At 41.0% G+C, this 17,826-nt stretch overlaps 1 protein-coding gene across 2 annotated transcripts; it reads right to left on the bottom strand.

Annotated features, from left to right (window-relative positions):
• Window positions 1-1,984: 1,984 nt before the first annotated feature.
• CB2H6orf62 (chromosome B2 C6orf62 homolog) lies at window positions 1,985-17,782 on the bottom strand. 2 transcript variants are annotated; one of them, XM_049654780.1, is made up of 5 exons: window positions 16,688-17,782; window positions 12,866-13,042; window positions 11,935-12,057; window positions 7,714-7,848; window positions 1,985-3,136 (listed from the first exon to the last, which is right to left on the bottom strand). In XM_049654780.1, the coding sequence occupies exons 1-5, from the start codon at window positions 16,727-16,729 to the stop codon at window positions 3,011-3,013; spliced, it is 603 nt and encodes a 200-aa protein (XP_049510737.1). In that variant the 5' UTR covers window positions 16,730-17,782; the 3' UTR covers window positions 1,985-3,010. The 2 variants fall into 2 exon arrangements, with proteins under 2 accessions (XP_049510737.1, XP_049510736.1); XM_049654779.1 differs by having other exon boundaries at window positions 15,327-17,781.
• Between the last annotated feature and the right edge of the window lie 44 nt (window positions 17,783-17,826).

Raw genomic sequence — 17,826 nt, 5'->3', positions numbered from 1 at the left:
GCAGTTAAAGGCTGAGTATTCTTTGCTTGTTCAGGAATACGTGCTTCATCTGTGCTCAACAGAGCAGACTTCCCCGGAGCAGTAAGCACACAGGGCACCCAGTTCTTGATTTCCGAGATTTCCCTCTAAAAGCACCCTGGGCTCCTTGGAGAAAATAGTGGATTCCATGGCTACGGGGCTGAGATAGGGAAATTGACATGAACATTTCTTGTGCTTGAAAGTAAGCAAGCGTTCAAGTTCAAATAGTAAGAGGCATGCAAACTATGCAGTTTTGGGAAAGAGGAATTGAATCCACACCATGTAGGTAGATAATCCATGGCAGAGCTGGGAGGGCTCTTCCTTACAATAAAATGCTGATATATGTGGAGGGAGGAGTAAATAATGGAAAATTACCAATTTGTGGCTATCCCAGTGAAAGACTGGTTACAGCAAAAATCAGAACTCCTCAGTAGAGCACCTGATGAAAAGCAGGGTACTTCCACGTTGCTCTCCAGATTGCTTCTTGGTTTCAAGGGGGGAAAACAGTAACTTTACAATGCAGAAACAGGCCTTGATCAATCAAAATTAACATTAACAAAGAGCAACTTGACAGTGCACTTCTGGATTGGGTGCTGGCCACAATAATCCCAAATTTAACTCTGGAAAAAGAAACAGCATTCAAATGCAAAATGAGGAACACCTTATATTTTTTTAAAAAATTAGCCTACTCTTCAAAAATGTCAAGGTTATTAAACAAAGGCTAATGAACTGTTCCAGATTAGAGACTAGAGATGTGACAGCTACATGCAACGGTTTAAAAAAGACTTGAGGATATTAGGACAATTAAAACTGGAATATGGACAGGTGACGGTGTATCAACACTGCATTTCCTGGATTTGGTTACTTCACTGTGGTTATACAAGAATATCCCTGTACTTGGGACCTAGGCTGAAGCAGTAGGAAGTAAGGAATAAAGATGTACCCATGACATATGTACCAAATGCTCAGATCGTTCAGAAAAGACACATAAATATATATATATATGTATCTAGAAAAAGTGGGAAAAAAATGTGGCTAAGACACGGGTAAAGGTTATACAGGAGTTTTGTGTATTACACCTTTTCTAAATTTACTCTAAAATAAAATTAAAAACGGACTTACTGAATACATCCAGTATAATTCAACATAGTACAACAATGAAGAGTCTGGATCCTACAGAGACAGCTGGCCTGGTTTTAAATCTTCCCTGCTCCACACGTGAGCTTGGGCAAGTTACTGAACCTCTGCACCTCTTTCCACTCAGGCTTGTGAGACCAGAGCTTCAAACAGGACCTGGCCATGATAAACATTCAAAGCCATGATTTCAAGTAGATTCTAAATTTTCAATTGATGAGAAAACGTGAAGCATTTTGAAATTAGTACTTCTTGGGGCGCCTGGCTGGGTCAGGTGGTGGAGCATGCGACTCGTGATCCCAGGGATGTTGAGTCCAAGCCCCCGGTCGGTGTGAAGCCTACTTTAAAAAATATTTTTTTTTCCATGAAGCAAGGAACGAGGCCAACCTGATACCTGTTAAAGCTTACAAAATGTCTTTGATTCCTATTCTTGAAATTGCAAACGCAAATGGTTTTTGTCCTGAGTTTACTGTGTGCTATGGACTGTAACATAACCCCCAAGGTCATCAGTAACACCACCCAGCGACTTGGAAAAAAAAAGTTACCACTTCAGTTTTGTGTATTCACCTGAATAGTCAGGGAACTTTCACCTATTTTATTTAGGTTTTCATTTTTTTCAAATTCCAACCAGAAGCTAAATACATTTGGAAACCAGTAAGCACTAAGTTTTACTCCAAAGGAGTAGGATCATTCAGATTTACTCCATAAAAGTATGCAACCCTTAAGCAAAGCTTTTCTTCATTAAAAAGAAAAAACAAAAAACTATACAGTAGTCTTTCCTTATGTTCATTGCACAAAATGAGTTCTGCTTTTAGAGCTTTGACACTCAATGTTTTGTTGTTTTTTTGTTTTTTTGTTTTTTTTTTTTAGCAATTTAAGATGCCAACTTTAGTAACTTTTTTCTATTCCAAGAAACCCTCCTAAGTTTTCTTTTAGGATGGTGTAGAAACCAGTATTTCTGCACAATTCACTGCATTTTCTTTGTAATAAAAACCTCTTCTCTTTAAAACCAAAAAACAAAAACCAAAAAGGAAAGTCCTCTCCCTATCATGATTTCTGCAGCTATGCATGGATTTCTCAGTTTTACAGCTGCGTTAGCTACTTCAGACTCCAGATCTGCTTTAATGTGTAGAACTGTATCCACATTCAGCAGAATACTCTTTTATAACAACAACTTGGGGAAAGAGATCTGGAAATAAAATACATACATTTATTTATGAGTACCAGGAAACAAACATGGCCCAGTAAAACATGAGGCAAGAATGCCTACAATGAGATGCTTTTTTTTTTCTTAAAAGATTTCTTCCCCGTGGTTGTATTTTTTTTTTTTTTTTTTTTAAACAACCACTTGTGGTCATTAGAATGAATCTGACAGTGCTCTGGAACGACGGTGATTACGGCAAAGCTATTCCGTTTGTTTCAATGTTATGTATACCTTTTACATTCCCTTCTCACCCTCTAAATACTGATGACAGATGTCAGAGAGGCAAAAACCAGCATAAATGGAAAGACCATCAAAAAAGAGTATCACCTTGTGCTTTCAGATACATTTAAGCATTTCAGTGTACAACTGTCCTTTCACTTCACATTTTTAGCAGAATGCTGATGCAGTGCAGCAAATATGCAAAGCATCTTCTTTCACACAGTCCGTGCAGAAGACACCTAATTTTTTTTAAGTTCTGAGACACAAATAATTAAAAAAAAAAAAAAAAAAATCCAGGATGAACACGTTTCAAAATGCATAGTGTTCTGTGCATGAGTCCATTTTCTTTAAACTCTGAAAGAATAAAGTGTAAGAAAACAAGGAAACAAAATGCTGCTGCGCTCCCTGATCCTTTTCGCTCTGCTGGTCAGTCCCCTACTCCGGCATGTAAGGACGGAGGTGGTCCTCTATGGTGCCAACCGCCCAGTGCGTAAGCTGTTCCTGCGGCAGGTAGAGGCAGATGCTGCATAACTTGAAGATTGTAGCTTTGTTTTTCGGAGTCTGCAAGGGGAATCATTTTAATCTTAATAAAGACGACCTTTACATAACCCATCAAGTGTCACATGAAGTCAATCTCCCATAATTCTATCAAGCACTTACACACAGCAATAAAGCACACAGATCAAGGGAACAGATTATAGTCTGTACCCACAGGGACCACAGTCTAGTTAGGAAGACACAACCTTGCCATATAAAATACAGAAAGAATAAGCATGATTATAAACTAAACAAACATTTAGAGAGTTTATTCAAACAAAAAACTGAAGTCAGAAAAGTCAACTTGGACAACTTGCTAAAGGAAAATAAGGTTAAAGGCCATAGAGACAGATCTTAACAGAAGTTTGAAGTCATGTCTGTATATACAAGGACAACAAAAGTGTCATAGAAGTGAGGGCAAAGATTTGAAAAAATAGAAAAAAGAAAGAATGAAGCATAACCAGGGGTAAAGGACTGGAAGAAAGCAAAAATATTACCAGAAAAATAAAACTCTAAGTATTATTTTTAGAAAGTAGTTACTTGGGGACACCTGGGTGACTCAGTCAGTTCAGTGTCCAACTCTCGATTTCAGTTCAGGACATGATCTCTCCGGTTTGTGAGTTCAAAACCTGCATCGGGCTCTGTGCTGACCATGCAGATCCTGCTTGGGATCCTCTCCCCACCCACCCCCCAACATGTTCTCTGACCCTCCCCAGCTCTCTCTCAAAAAACAAAACATTAAAAAAAAAAAAAGGTCACCATTTAACATCTAGCTTATGGCAAGTGTGCTAGGTGCTTTCACAGATCACCACTGCCAGTAAACGGAAGACGGAATCTAAAACCCTTGAACTGCCCGCCTTCAAAGTTCTTTTCACTTCAGCACCTTTAAAAAAAGCAGTCTCTACATATAAATAAACCACATAATGCACATATATTTTTTTACTTTAAAGAAATTTCTTAAGGTTATTTATTTTGAGAGAGAGCATGAGTTAGGAGGGGCAGAGAGAGAGAGGGAGAGAGAGAGAATCCCAAGCAGGCTTCACACTGCCAGCACAGTGCCTGACGTGGGGATCGAACTCAGGAAACCACGAGATCATGACCTGAGCCAAAACCAACAGACACTTAACCAACTGAGCCACCCAGGTGCTATTTTTTCACTTTAAATGCTACAACAACCTTATGAATATCGTTTATTCAATTTAACAAAAAAACACACTCACAGAAGTTACCTGTCCAAGATTTCATAGCCAGTCAGTGGCTGCATGTGGATTAGAACCCAGATTCCAGGCACGTGCCTCTCTACCACATTCCCCTCCAAAATTATCATTTGGTCTAGCTCTTTCCATACATCTTGCATTACGATGAAGGACATACGATCTCTGCTAGATGACTGTGATCAAGTTCTTTAGTTTCCTGATTTCCTCGCCTCTAAAATGGGAGTAAGAAGACCTACGCCTCCCAGGACTGTGGGGAGGATGACGTGAGCTCATGCCTGTACGGCTCCTTGAGGCTGGTAAGTAACGCACCCTGCGTCGGCCACCCTGTTGGGTCCCTCGATCCTCTTGACAGGGCAGGTATGGCAACACATCTCCGGGTCAGGAAGACCAGTAATGACCGGAGTGAAAGATGCACCTAAGAGCGCTGGAGACCAGATGCATCTACAGTCAGGGTTGACACCAGCCATCGCACTGCCCACAATTAAGGTTCCTAGGACTTGGGACTTTCAATGCAAAAATCAGGGCATTCCAGACAGACAGACAGACTGCTGGTCACCCTACCTACAACATGAACTTAGCTGACAAGCTTACAACTTTCTTTTCATTAAAAGGATTCAAGCTATTTGCTTCATAAAGCATAAACATCTGACTTTGATATAAAACAGAAGACGATTTCCTACTTATTTAGCAACGTTACTCCTTCAAGCCACTAGCCGTTTCCATATAGTATTATTGACCTGTACATTTGCGTGATAATTGGGGTGTCTGGGTGGCTCAGTCAGTTGAGTGTCTGACTTTTGATTTCCACTCAGGCCATGATCCCAGGGTTGTGACACTGAGCGCTGCGTAGGATTCTGGGCTGAGTGTGAAACCTGCTTAAGATTCTCTCTCCCTCCCTCTGGCCCTCTCCCCAGCTTACACTCTCTCAATCTCTATTGTGGATTCCATAATAGAAGTCAACAGCCTGCTATCCAGTATTATCTAAGTAAGTTACTCAAATGAAAGTACACTACAAGTAATTAAAAAGGAAAACTAAGGCAACTTCAAAATATCCACCATAGGAGAGCTAAGGTAAAGATGAAACAGAAAAGAAAACCCCAAAACCCACCCAAGTCGTATGTTTTTTGTTAGTTTTATGAAATGCCTCCACTGAAATTAAATTTCTTCCCACAGTTCTTACTTGTATCTATAATACCATATGTGTTTTAAAATGTTCTTACAAGATACAAAGTCAACATATAATCTTCCTAAGGAGTCTTCAGTTCCTTGAAGGTAGCAGTATGATTCACCTTCATGTTTTTACTGTCATACTCTCTAGTAAAAATAAACGATGTTCTACAATGCATAACTAGTATCATAAATACTTTCTAAATCACCTTCCCGGTGAGGCCTTCTCTGGTGACACCATTTAAGAATTCCGACCCAATGGCTTACGTACCCCGCACCATCTTCTCTTAGCACTCATCACAAGTGAGTTGCATACTGTACTTCTCTGCTGCTGGGCCTCCCCTACCATGCAGTGGGAGTCCCTGATGACAGAATTTCTGTCTAATGGGTTCGTTGTTGCACAGCACCTGGCACATAGTAGTAGGCATTCATTTGTTGAATGAATGGTAATTAAAGCGATGCTATTTTTAAAGGTTAATAACAAAACATGTTATAAATTCTAAGTGATGATACTCAGGTTTAGGTTGATGAGATAAACAACGTTCTACAGAATAAAAAAGAATCTGGAATACCTGCATCACTTAAATTGAAAGTACTTATTTAAAACACATTTGGATCTTTTAAATACAGATGTACTTTATCCCTTCAGATTTTTTAAAAAATAATCTTTTTAATTAAGTTTATTTATTTTTGAGACAGAGCGTGAGCAGGGGAAGGGCAGAGAGAGAGGGAGACAGAATCCCAAGCAGGCTCCATGCTCAGAGCTGTCAGTACAGAGCCCGATGTGGGGCTCCAACTCGCAAACTGTGAGATCATGACCTGAGCCGAAGTCGGACGTTAAACCGACTGAGCCACCTAGAAGCCTCCAGATTTTTATTTATAAGATCTAAGGCTAGAGCGTCTCAAAACATAATCTGTGTTACTAACCACCTGAAGATTTTGTTCAAAACATAGATTCTGATCAAGTAGGATTGGGGTAGGGCCTGACAGTCCACATATTTAAGAATCTGCTATGATCTGTTGACCGTACTTTACTTAGAAAAGCTCTACAGCAGGGTTTCTTAAAACACTGTTTTGGGGCGCCCGAGTGGCTCAGTCGGTTGAGCTTCCGACTTCAGCTCAGGTCATGGTCTCGCAGTTTGTGAGTTCAAGCCCCGCGTTGGGCTCTGTGCTAACAAAACAGCTCAGAGCCTGGAGCTTGCTTCGGACTCTGTCTCTCTCTCTCTGTCTCCCCCTCCCCCACTCATGCTCTGTCTCTCTCTATCCCTTGAAAATAAATAAATGTTAAAATTTAAAAACAGGGGCGCCTGGGTGGCTCAGTCGGTTGAGCGGCCGACCGGCTCAGGTCACGATCTCGCGGTGCGTGAGTTCGAGCCCCGCGTCGGGCTCTGTGCTGACAGCTCAGAGCCTGGAGCCTGTTTCGGATTCTGTGCCTCCCTCTCTCTGACCCTTCCCCGTTCATGCTCTGTCTCTGTCTCAAAAATAAATAAACGTTAAAAAAAAAAAAAAATTAAAAAAAAAAAATTTAAAAACAAAAAAACCACGCTGTTTTAAGTTCACTGGAGTTTACTAGAATCATGACTTTTAAAAGCTCTCAGGCAGTTCTAATATGCAGCAAAGCTTGGGAACCACTATTCTAGGGTGAGGCCCAGGGTATCTTTTGATTTTTAAATAACTTCAAAAATAATGCAGTTTTTAAGTGGCAAAACAGAATTAATTAACGCATATGGAAAAATAATTTGCTGGGTGCCTGGGTGGCTCAGTTGGATCTCCCCATTTGTGAGTTCGAGCCCCACATCATGCTCTCTGCTATCAGTGCAGAGACTTCTTTGGATCCTCTGTCCCCCCTCCTTCTGTCCCTACCCCGCTTGCACTCATTCTCAAAAATAAACATTTTTAAAAAATCTTTTGCTAACAAGTTTTTGTTTTTTTTTTTTTTAGTTTATTTATTTTGAGAGAGAGAGCATGATTGGGGAAAGGGCAGAGAGAGAGAGGGAGACAGAGAATCCCAAGCGGGCTCCACATGGCTCAAACTCACAAAACCGTGAGATCATGACCTGAGCCAAAACCAAGAGTTGGACACTTAACCAAATGAGCCACCCAGGCACCCCTAACGAATAAGCTTTTTAAATGAGGAGTTAAGTGGAAGGAAGGCAGGCAGGCAGGCAGGCAGGCAGGCAGTCAGGGAAAAAAAAATTAAAATTAAAAAATGCTTACCTGCAAGTGCTGTCTGTCAATGAAGAGAAACACTGACTGGTTAGGATTGTTGACAACAATTCCAGTCTTGTCCTTGCGGCTCAGTACATGCAGAAACTGTTTTTCATAGTCACCGTGATGAAACTCAAATTTGGCCTAATTAAGAAACACATTTACATGTAAGTACAAAGACGTTACCCTACTTGAAACATCTACCGCATCCATAGGCATCGAGTTGTGCCATCCAATGCAGTAGCCAACGGTGCCTACTCAAGTTTAACATATTAAATGCATTTTAAAATTCAGTCCTTCGCTAACACTAGCCACATCTCAAATACTCAATAATCACATGTGGCCAGTGGCCACCATTCTGAACAGTCTGTTGAAATATACAGCATTGCCTTTATCACAGAAAGTTCTAGTGAATAGCACTCCATTACAGAATTTGACCTTCAAGAAAAACACTGCATCAGGGTGACTAGATCCTCATTCTCAATGATTTTAGGCCAAATTCTATAAAACTAGATTTTCAAACCTACGTGGCTCAAGACTTCCAACATATTTGGTGTCCCCCAACGTAATGCTTAAATAAGCCAAATGACACCTCCCTCCTTTTTATTATAAAGAACACAGTACAGATAGCTTTTACGAAGAGATGTATTCCAATCTCAGCAGTACATGTCACTACTTACGTGACCTTGTACATATCCCCTAACTTTTCTAAACTTCAGTTTCATCTCAGGTTCTAACCCATCAGGACAGTTAAGGGGATTAAATGATACATAAAGCCCACACCTGAAAGGTATCCAGTCCTAACATAGATGGATTTGAGGATGTTATGAACCCCTCAAAATTTTAAAGATGTTTTTCATGTGGGGTTTTTCAGATTAAAAAAAACTTTAAGTTAGGAAGAAGTATTCTCAAATCAGAACATCCTTTTACTCTTTTAACATGAGGAAAATCAAGTCCATCCTCCCACAAAACGTCCGTGGAGACACTAAGTGCTGGGTGAAACAACCAGGCTAATGGAGAATTCAAAAAGCAGAGGAATCTTAAAGATCTCTTTATTTATGTAATGTTCAATTATTTTAAGAAAGACTGTTAGTCCATTTGACTCAACTTTTATCTTCTTATGTCAAGACAGCAAGAAACACTGACAAGGAAAAACCAGTTCCTGCGATCTAGAATTTGACTGCCTAGCTTCTCTTATAAGCCATAACACAAAATGATATGCTACCCCCACACTGGTACATAGAAAAAGGATATTCGACTGTATCTCTGCACAAATTCAAATATTTATGAATATGAAAATAAGGCTACTAAGGCTCTGACACGGCTCAAAAGGACATGCACATGCAAATATAAAACCTAACTTGCTTCAAATCTTTCCTAGAATAAGCTGAGGTTATCTGTAAAACCCTAAACTGAGTTCCTATCTTCAGAGTGCTACGTGAAGAAGGGAGAAATAATTAACACAGCAGGTTCTGTAGGCAGTATTAGCAAATGATTGTGGATTGGGCCTTGAAAGAGGACAGTAATTTTCCCCGGGAAAGCGCTAAGAAGAGGTAATTTGGAAAATGCCATTCCAGGAAACAGGGCCAACATTAAGCACAAATGTGTCAAAATTAAAATACTATTCAAGCAAGTGGGGCACCCGGCTGGCTCAGTCAGTTGCGCATCCAACTTGGCCTCAGGTCATGATCTCACGGATAGTGACTTTGAGCTCCAGTGACTTTGAGCTCCGCATCGGGCTCTGTGCTGACAGCTCAGAGCCTGGAGCCTGCTTTGGATTCTGTGTCTCCCTCTCTCTTTCTGCCCTCCCTGCATGCACTCTGCCTCTCTCTCTCAAAAATAAACAATTATTAAAAAACTTAAAAAAAAAACAAAAAAACAAAAAAACTGTTCAAGTAAGAAAGCTTCAAGTATTCCAGTATGGCAAATACCAGGGAGAGACTAGAAGAGGCCAGTAGAACATCACACTGAAAAGAGATTTCAGTGAGACTGAAAAGGGCTTCTATGTTTCTGTGGCATTTCAATTCTATCCTATTGAATACATAAAGGTTTGGGAAGGAAGGAATAGTCCCCACCAAAAAGAAAACCCTAATAAGCAGCATGAAAGCAATGCTGAGAAGTAACAAAATATTTGAACAGTGTGATGAAGAACTAACGCAGCAAGAGCATTTAGGGACAAAGAGGAAAGAAGAGAGATTTTAACGTGTACCTCCTAGTACTTTGAATATAGTAGGAACTTGTTAATGAAAAACAACCTTTACTCTGGTTCCTACTAAATCTCATTACTATTCAAACTTTAAAGTGCTTCAAGGGGCGCCTGGGTGGCTCAGTCAGTTGGGTGTCTAACTTCGGCTCAGGTCATGATCTCGCAGTCCTCGAGTTTGAGCCCTGCATCTGGCTCTGCTGACAGCTCGGAGCCTGGAGCCTGCTTCAGAATCTGTAACTCCCTTGCTCTCTGCCCCTCCCCCCACTGACGCCTGGTCTCTCTCTCAAAAAAAAAAAAAAAAAAAAAAAAGTTAAAGTGCTTCAAGAGTCAAAGAATCAAAAAAACAAAGTTTTCAAATTAAAGTTTATCTTTCCTTCTTTCATTTACCTCAAGAACTAAATTATTTATATTTATGACCTCTCATTCAGGATACTAATTTACTTTAAATTACAGGGGAAGTAAGTTCATCTTTACAGTATTAACTTGTTTCCCGCAGCTGAACTCTAAACTTACCTCTGTCCTATATAGTGCTTATACTCAGTCCACCTCTACCCTATATAGTGCTTACACTCAGTCCATAATATTAGGTTTTTATAATACAGGGCACTTCCCACAGTACAGAGTAGCAAATTCTGAGCATAAGCTTTACAGGATTTACGTCTTGACTGCCACTTAACTGCATGACCTTGGGCTGTTTAGCTAATCTCCAACTGCCTCAGCGTCTTCCTTGGCAAAAGGAGGCTCCTGTCTGCATCGTTATTGTAAGGATGAAGATTAAATGTATATATTCAGGAGACAGCCTAGCACAACTCTCAAACACCATTATTTGAAAAAGTAGTGCTTGACTTGAGACAAGACTATTTTAACACAACTATCCCAAATAAGGTCTCAGAGGAAAAGAGAAGAGAATTGGAAATTTTTAAAAATACAGGGAGAAGTGAACCAGAGTTTCCCAGTGAAAAATTCTGAATGAAAAAAAAAATCCTTCCAGTGCTTCTGGACAGCAGTTACAGCTGATGCGTAAGACATGCTCTGATAACTACAAACACGCCCCATCATTCCTGGTCTTCCTGCTTGTCACATTAAACTTCTATTCTCCAGCACATCCACGTGAGTTAGTATCATCCATTAAAGGAAAACAAGAATACGCAATACTTTTACCCACATTTAGGGCTGTATGTTAACTTTAGAACTTATTTCTGTCAAATGAATCTTAGAAAAAGAACGATAATTTGAGCTGTTGTGCAGAACATTACCATGGGGACAGGGGGAGTATACCAATTTGTTCATACACAAAAGCACCATAAAGATATTCATAGTAATGGATAAATGCAAAATTTTTTCAATCATAATTTTCGCTATTTTTATTATAGATATAAGTATGATTGATGTATTTATGACATTTACATATATGTAGAATAAAACTTGGCCATACCTGACCTAGAAGTAACCATATTGGTATTTCAGGGGAGATTACTTTACTTTCTCCTATGCATATAAAGCTACCATACATAAAATTAGGATCACTGCCTCAAGGGCAAATGCTCTTCAACACTAGAAACTAGTACATCAAATGACAAGCCAAAAGTTAGCAGGGATGTCCAGGAAGATTACTTCACCACCACTACCAGATTTACTCCTCTCTTGTATAGTTTTATACACAAATCTACTTTTAGGAAAGGATTTCTTATATCAGACTCCTTTGAGAACCAGATGGTTAGGTATACTATTTGGGGAGTACAATTTCAGAGGAGAGATCACCTGAGTTCATTCATGGGCCCCTCTGTAAATCTATCCTCAAAGATTTTCTCTAGCCGTTATTTCAAAGACACACTGGAGTAGTTAGGACCACCTCTCATTCTCAAGAAATTCTGTCACCCAAATGCTTTCTCCTCTTGCATCACAATATCCAAACAGACGAGAGCAACTCATGAGTTAAAACTGATTAGAACGCATATTCTCAAAAAATTTAAGTTAGGCCCTATTTACTCACTTAAGTGCACACCACACTTAGAATAAAATACCTGAACAGGCCTAAAAGGCTCATCAGATTCCTTCCACCTAGAAAACAGGAGACAGACAATTTTTTCAATATCATTCCGAGGCCAAAGAATGAAATCCATCTCCTGAGTACAGCCAATTACATCCTATAAAATGACCAAAAAAAAAAAAATTACTTTCAAAGAAACAAAGTTGTAACAAGCAATGAATGTCACCAATTACAGGTTTGATTACAGAAACATTTTACAAGTACAGAAGGTGCGTGAAGTATCATTTTATGTATTAAGAGGTAAGAGGAATAGAACAGTACCCAATCTGACTAGCCCATGGCCTACTTCTAATCTTTATCTTGTAGAGTCCACATACTCAGTCCAATGTCGCTCATATCAAGACCTAGATTAATCAGCACATGGTGAAAACTCCAACTCAGGCTGATTTTTCTGGGTAAGTCCCAGTATTTTTTATTCCCATTCTTCAAAAGCAGAACCTAGTTAATATATAAGCAAAGCTGTCTTGGTATTTTTATTATATACTTACACAAAACTATTTACTCCATTCTTGTTCCTTATTATCATAGTCCAGCGTATTAATTTTCAAAGGCCAGTAAACCTTTCAGACCAGTACATGGTTGTTTCTAACCTTCCCCCACGCCACGAATTGTGGGGATCTCCTGTTCAAATAACTTCCAAAGAGTTGCAGAAATTTAGAAGATTGACAGCAGTAATTCCTTCTACTTTAACTTATAAGGAGCACGTCAGTTCTCTCCCCAAAGAAGAAAATCCAATAAACAGTAGCATAAAACATTATTCACGGCAATAATACACACCGCTATCAGCATAACACCACACGCAAAAAGTCATCCATGTTTTATTTGAAGTCAACTTCATTCTTAGGGGGAAAAAAATGCAAGTTTAACTTGTAAAAACTTACCAAATCAGGACAAACAGAACTTACCCTTCTCATAGACTGGTATCGAGGAGCATGGAGCTGTACCACATCCTTCTGTAAAAGCTCTATGGAACTTTCCAAGGAATAGCTAGAATCTCGCACACCTTTCAGGATATTTTCTTCGTAATTATTTGTCATAACTGGTATAACCTCAGACACTTCAAAAAGTGCTGATTTTTTCTTCTAAAAGGAAAAAAAAAGTGTATTAACCCACCAATAGTAGCACATTGTCTTTTAACACCCAGTTCATATTACAATGTCATGTATCCTTATTCTAGTATTAACTGAAGTGATTTTTTATAATGAAATGCCAGATTTTCAAATAGGTGGATCCTTCTGTTCTTCCTCCAACCCCCATCACTCCCGTTACCCCTACCACACACAAACAGGCTATAATAAGAATGTTTTACTGCACGCTCTTACAGTATCCAGAACAGGTAACTTATTTTAAACACTAAAATTTCTTAAAAATGGTGAGAGATAGAACACTAGACGCACCTAATGCTAAAAAAAAAAAAAAAAAAAAAAAAAAAAAAAAAAAAGTGATTTACTCTTGATGTACTTTCATTTAACTGATTCTACACAGTTAAATTAAAATCTCAACAGTTTAAAAACAAAGCTGTACAAACTACTGTTTTTTAACTCCTTAAAAGAGTCAAGTATCATTACCACTTTTACGTATTACATAAAAGTGTCAATATACGAAACAAGAAAAAAAATTAAAAGACGACCAAACTGAGTTTCAAATTTACTTGTAACCAAGCACTCATCAATTTAGGTTATAAAATTCATGAACTACTCAGGACAATTGCCTGGGTACTGTCCATTCAGAGTAAAAATGGGTTTTCATGGTGTTAAAGAACTAGATGGTACAACTCAGGGCATCTTCTATATTAAATGAACTAACCTCACCAAGTATATCTTGGATTTAGTTCTACTGAACTTATAATACCTTCAATTAAAATCTGATCTTCTCAATTCTGCAGTCAACATATTAACAAAAAGACAAAATGGAAAAGTCAATCCCTAGTACTACCCAATCTTGTGATAATCACTTCAAAACAACCACTCTGAAATCACTTTGCAATGCTATATACTCCAGCAGCCAAGAGCATCCTTAAATACAGGCATACCTTGGAGATATCGTGGGTTCAGTTCCTGACCACAGCTATAAAGCTAGTATCACAACAAAGCATGTCAAATTAATTTTTTGGTTTCCCAGGGCGTATAAAAATTATGTTTACACTACACTGTAGTCTATTAAGTGTGCAAGAAACATTATGTCTTAAAAAAATAATGTACATACCTCAACTGAAAAATATTGCTAAAAAATGTTAACGATCCTCCGAGCTTTCAGCAAGTAGTAATAACTGATTGTAGATCACCATAATACATTGATTAAAAGAAAGCCTAAAGTATTTCTAGAATTACCCAAATGTGACACAGAGGCATGAAGTGCACAGATGCTGTTGGAAAATGGCGCGGACAGACTTACTCAATCCAGGGTTGCCGCAAACCATCAATTTATAAAAACCAAAATACCCACGAAGCACAGTAAAGTGAAGAGCAATAAAACCACGGTATGCCTGTACAAATACTCTTCAAGAGTTAAGAGTGGGGTAAATACCCAGGAAACTTCCAAATATTAAATAGATGCCACACTAAGAATCTATTTCTGGTCTGAAATTAGCTCACAACTTCGGTGCGACAATTAAAGCGGTAGTTCCTTATACTCATAACCTAATCTCATGTCAAACAGATCACTGAAGAAACTGGCCATTTTAAGTTGCAAAAAAATAAATACTGCTTTTATAATGTTCTCTTTGACTACTCACAACTCAGTTGTTTGCTATTTAACCGTGGAGTTAATTCTGATTCCATTCACCACCCCCCCTTGAAATTTCAATGTCTTTAGGTCCTTTTGAATTTTAATAAATTGCATTTCTAAACACAAATTAACCATTACAGTATTTAGTTGTTCCTAAAAATTAAAGTGTATTGTAATCCATTAAATGTATGAAGAGAAAAGGTATCTTTAGCAAGAAGTTGAACAGACTAGTTTCAGCACATAAACATCTTGATTCTAATTTACCACTTTCAAACGTCCTGCTTTATAGACAATCCTTCAATTAATAATGTTCTCCACGTAACTCTACATAAATGTAATTTATTGTAAAACAGAAATGCGAGTTTTACAACGTTGCTCCCCCCAGGTTAACTAAAAATAGACCCTACTAAGCTTTAGAGTATTTCCAAACCAACAAGTCCTCCAGCCTCTACGGGGAGTTACCCGGCCCGGCACCAGCTCCCGCAGAGAATTCCCCATAAGGGTCGAAGTGAAAGCACATACGTAGACTTCTGTCAACCACTCTTTAACCTAACACGCAGGTATTTAAGGGTAACAAATAACTTAATATACACTTACAAAAATCACTTGTGCTAATTCACATTAAGAATTTTAAATTACCTTCTCCTTGAATACAAAGGCAATATACATCTTGAAGTCAAACTGGTCAGCTAGAGATTCTTTTTTCTTTCTAAGCTGAGCACGTAGTCTGTTCAGAGCTTGTTTCTTCCGGGAGTTTGGGTCCCCCATTTTGAAATACAGGTGGTACTAAAGCCTTTGGAAATTGTCACTAAACTATGGGCACTTTTTCTTAAGACTCAAGTACAACAGAAACAAGTCATTTTTTTCCTGCTAATATGATTGAATAGCTAAAATCACGACTGTAACCCAAAAACTGCACCTTCTGGCAATATTAGCAGACTGTCATATCACAGGGTCAAGAAACAAAAGCTGCTGTCCAGTCATGTTTGGACAATAACGTTTGGGGTTATGGGGAAAGAGGAAGGGGAGGAAGGAAAGACAGAGAGGAGAAAACACTTGGAACTAACTTTTTGGAAAACGCATTTGGCTTAAATGCCAAAATAAAGGCTTTGGGGGGAAATGAAAAGCCTATTATCAGGATTTAGGTGTGCAATAAAACACAGCTGACACCAGTCCAATCCTTCAAATCCATCCGGATTTTTCCCCCTCTTTAGAGAAGGGATTATGATAAGGAACGGGGGGGGGGGGGAGTGTAATGATCCCTGCTTTCCAAATACCAAAACAAGAAAAAATTATAAAGGGGGGGAAAGAAAAACCCAACCCCCCCCCAAACACCAAAACAGGGTAGGTGAAGGAAACCGAAATATCCAATTGGGTTTTACCCAGCCAGACCCATGGCTGCAGTACCTAATCAATTCTTAAGTTATTCCAGATCTCACTATTGCTATGTATTGCCAGTGCTTGTTATTGATTACACTTGGTGGTGAGCAAAGAGAAAAGTGCAAAATCGGAAGAGAAGGAAGGGGAGAGGTACAGGGTTTCCCTGCAATCAACTACAGTGTATACCGGGGGCGGACAGGTGGTGCCCAAAGGAGCCGTGAGAAGAAACAGCGGAGTCATTACCAACTTCCCCATCACCCACATTTTCACCCTCAGGCGACTGCTAATGCTGCTGCCATGGAAAATCATGATGGCAGAGAGAAAGGGGGTATATAACACGATATAACAGTTATTCCGGCTCTGTGGCTGGGCCTGATTAATGCCCGGGATCCCAACACCCCCAGCCCTGCAATGAGTCCTACATTCCCCAAGGGAGCCTTCCCTAGGAATCTGGCCCCGTTCAAGATCGTGGGGAGCGCGACTTATCTTCTTGCGAGCATTGCTGAGGCAAAGGCGGTGGGCTCTTCTCCCAGACAGATCCCAGGCAGCGCCCAGGGACCACCTGCCTTCCACCCCCCAGGTCCCACCCCCACCCTTTGCCTTCAGCGGCAGCGACTCACTCGCACCACGGGAGACACAGGATCACTCGGGTTTTCACTCATTTCATCGTGGAAACAATTCCCGCCCGGGTAGAGGAGGCGGGAGAGGGAAAATGGGATGGATCAGTGGGAAAAAAAGAAAATAGTTGTGTTAATACGAATTACTTTTTAAAGTACGCCCACCCCCCCCCCCCCCCCCCCGAAAAAAAAAAAAAAAAAGGCCCTGAAGTTCCCGGATTAAGCTCGCTCGCTCTCTCTCACGTTGAACAGACCATGTTTCCCGAGTTTGGCTAGTTTAGGGTGGGGTCATTAGTTGGTTTCCCGAGGGGGCAGAGGGGTGGAACCGAGGCAGCTGGGACGGGGGCGGGTGACGGGGAAATGCCCTCCCTGTCCCCGCGCAGACCGGGACTCACTGACCGACGCTCGGGCGGGGTTCGGGCCCTCTAGCCGCAGCCTGCGGGCGGAGCGGTGGCGGCGGCAGAAGAGGAGGCGGCGGCGGGGGCGCTGCTCGCAGCACGGGCAGGAGCCATGTCAAGAGAAAACCACCAGCCAACTGAGCCCCTCCATCCCCGCTGCAGTGCGCACTGTGACCGGGCCGCCCGCGCTGCTGCCGCCGCTCAGCCCCCACCTGGGACCCATAGTCTGGCTCGGCGCCCCGGGCGGCGGCGAACGGAAGGACGCGGAGGCGGCGGCGGCGGCGAGAGAGAGAGAAAGAGAGAGAGGAGAGAGAGAGAGAGAGAGACCGAGAGAAAGGAGAAGTAACGAGGAGAAAGAGGGGTGGGATTGGTACTGGCGGCGGAGGGGGAGGGGAGGAAGGGGAGGGGAGCCCTGCGCTACGGGGTCTGTCAGCGAAGCAAACCCCCCAAAATAAAGTTATTTCAGTTCAAGCATCTGCTCTCGAGTCTTTCTTCCCCCACGGTCGGGTTCCGGCTCTCAGGAAGGAAGGTCGAGGAGACCCGGAGGGGGCAAAGCCGAAGCGGAGGGTGAGAGTCCGCGGTGGCACAGCCTCGTTTCCCCCCCAACCGCAGGCTGCGGAAACGGCGGCGGCCTCGGGCGCCTCCCGGGTCCGGGGCAGAATCGCGTTTGAGGAGGGGAGCGAGAACAAACAACTTAAAATGGCAGCGACGGCCGCTGCGTCACACGCCCCTCGCCGGCGCCGC

This window comes from Panthera uncia (genome assembly GCF_023721935.1).
Source record: "Panthera uncia isolate 11264 chromosome B2 unlocalized genomic scaffold, Puncia_PCG_1.0 HiC_scaffold_25, whole genome shotgun sequence".
Taxonomy (NCBI): domain Eukaryota; kingdom Metazoa; phylum Chordata; class Mammalia; order Carnivora; family Felidae; genus Panthera; species Panthera uncia.
Note: the sequence above shows the minus strand (reverse complement) of the source record. Positions and strands in the feature narration are given on the sequence as shown.

Excerpts from the sequence above, each read along its gene's own strand:
- CB2H6orf62 (XM_049654779.1), bottom strand. The coding sequence starts at position 15,455 with ATGGGGGACCCAAACTCCCGGAAGAAACAAGCTCTGAACAGACTACGT. Across the intron at positions 12,058-12,865 it reads GATACCAGTCTATGAGAAGG|GATGTAATTGGCTGTACTCA; the intron begins GTAAGTTCTGTT and ends GTCATTTTATAG. Across the intron at positions 7,849-11,934 it reads AGCCTTTTAGGCCTGTTCAG|GCCAAATTTGAGTTTCATCA; the intron begins GTATTTTATTCT and ends TTTCTTAATTAG.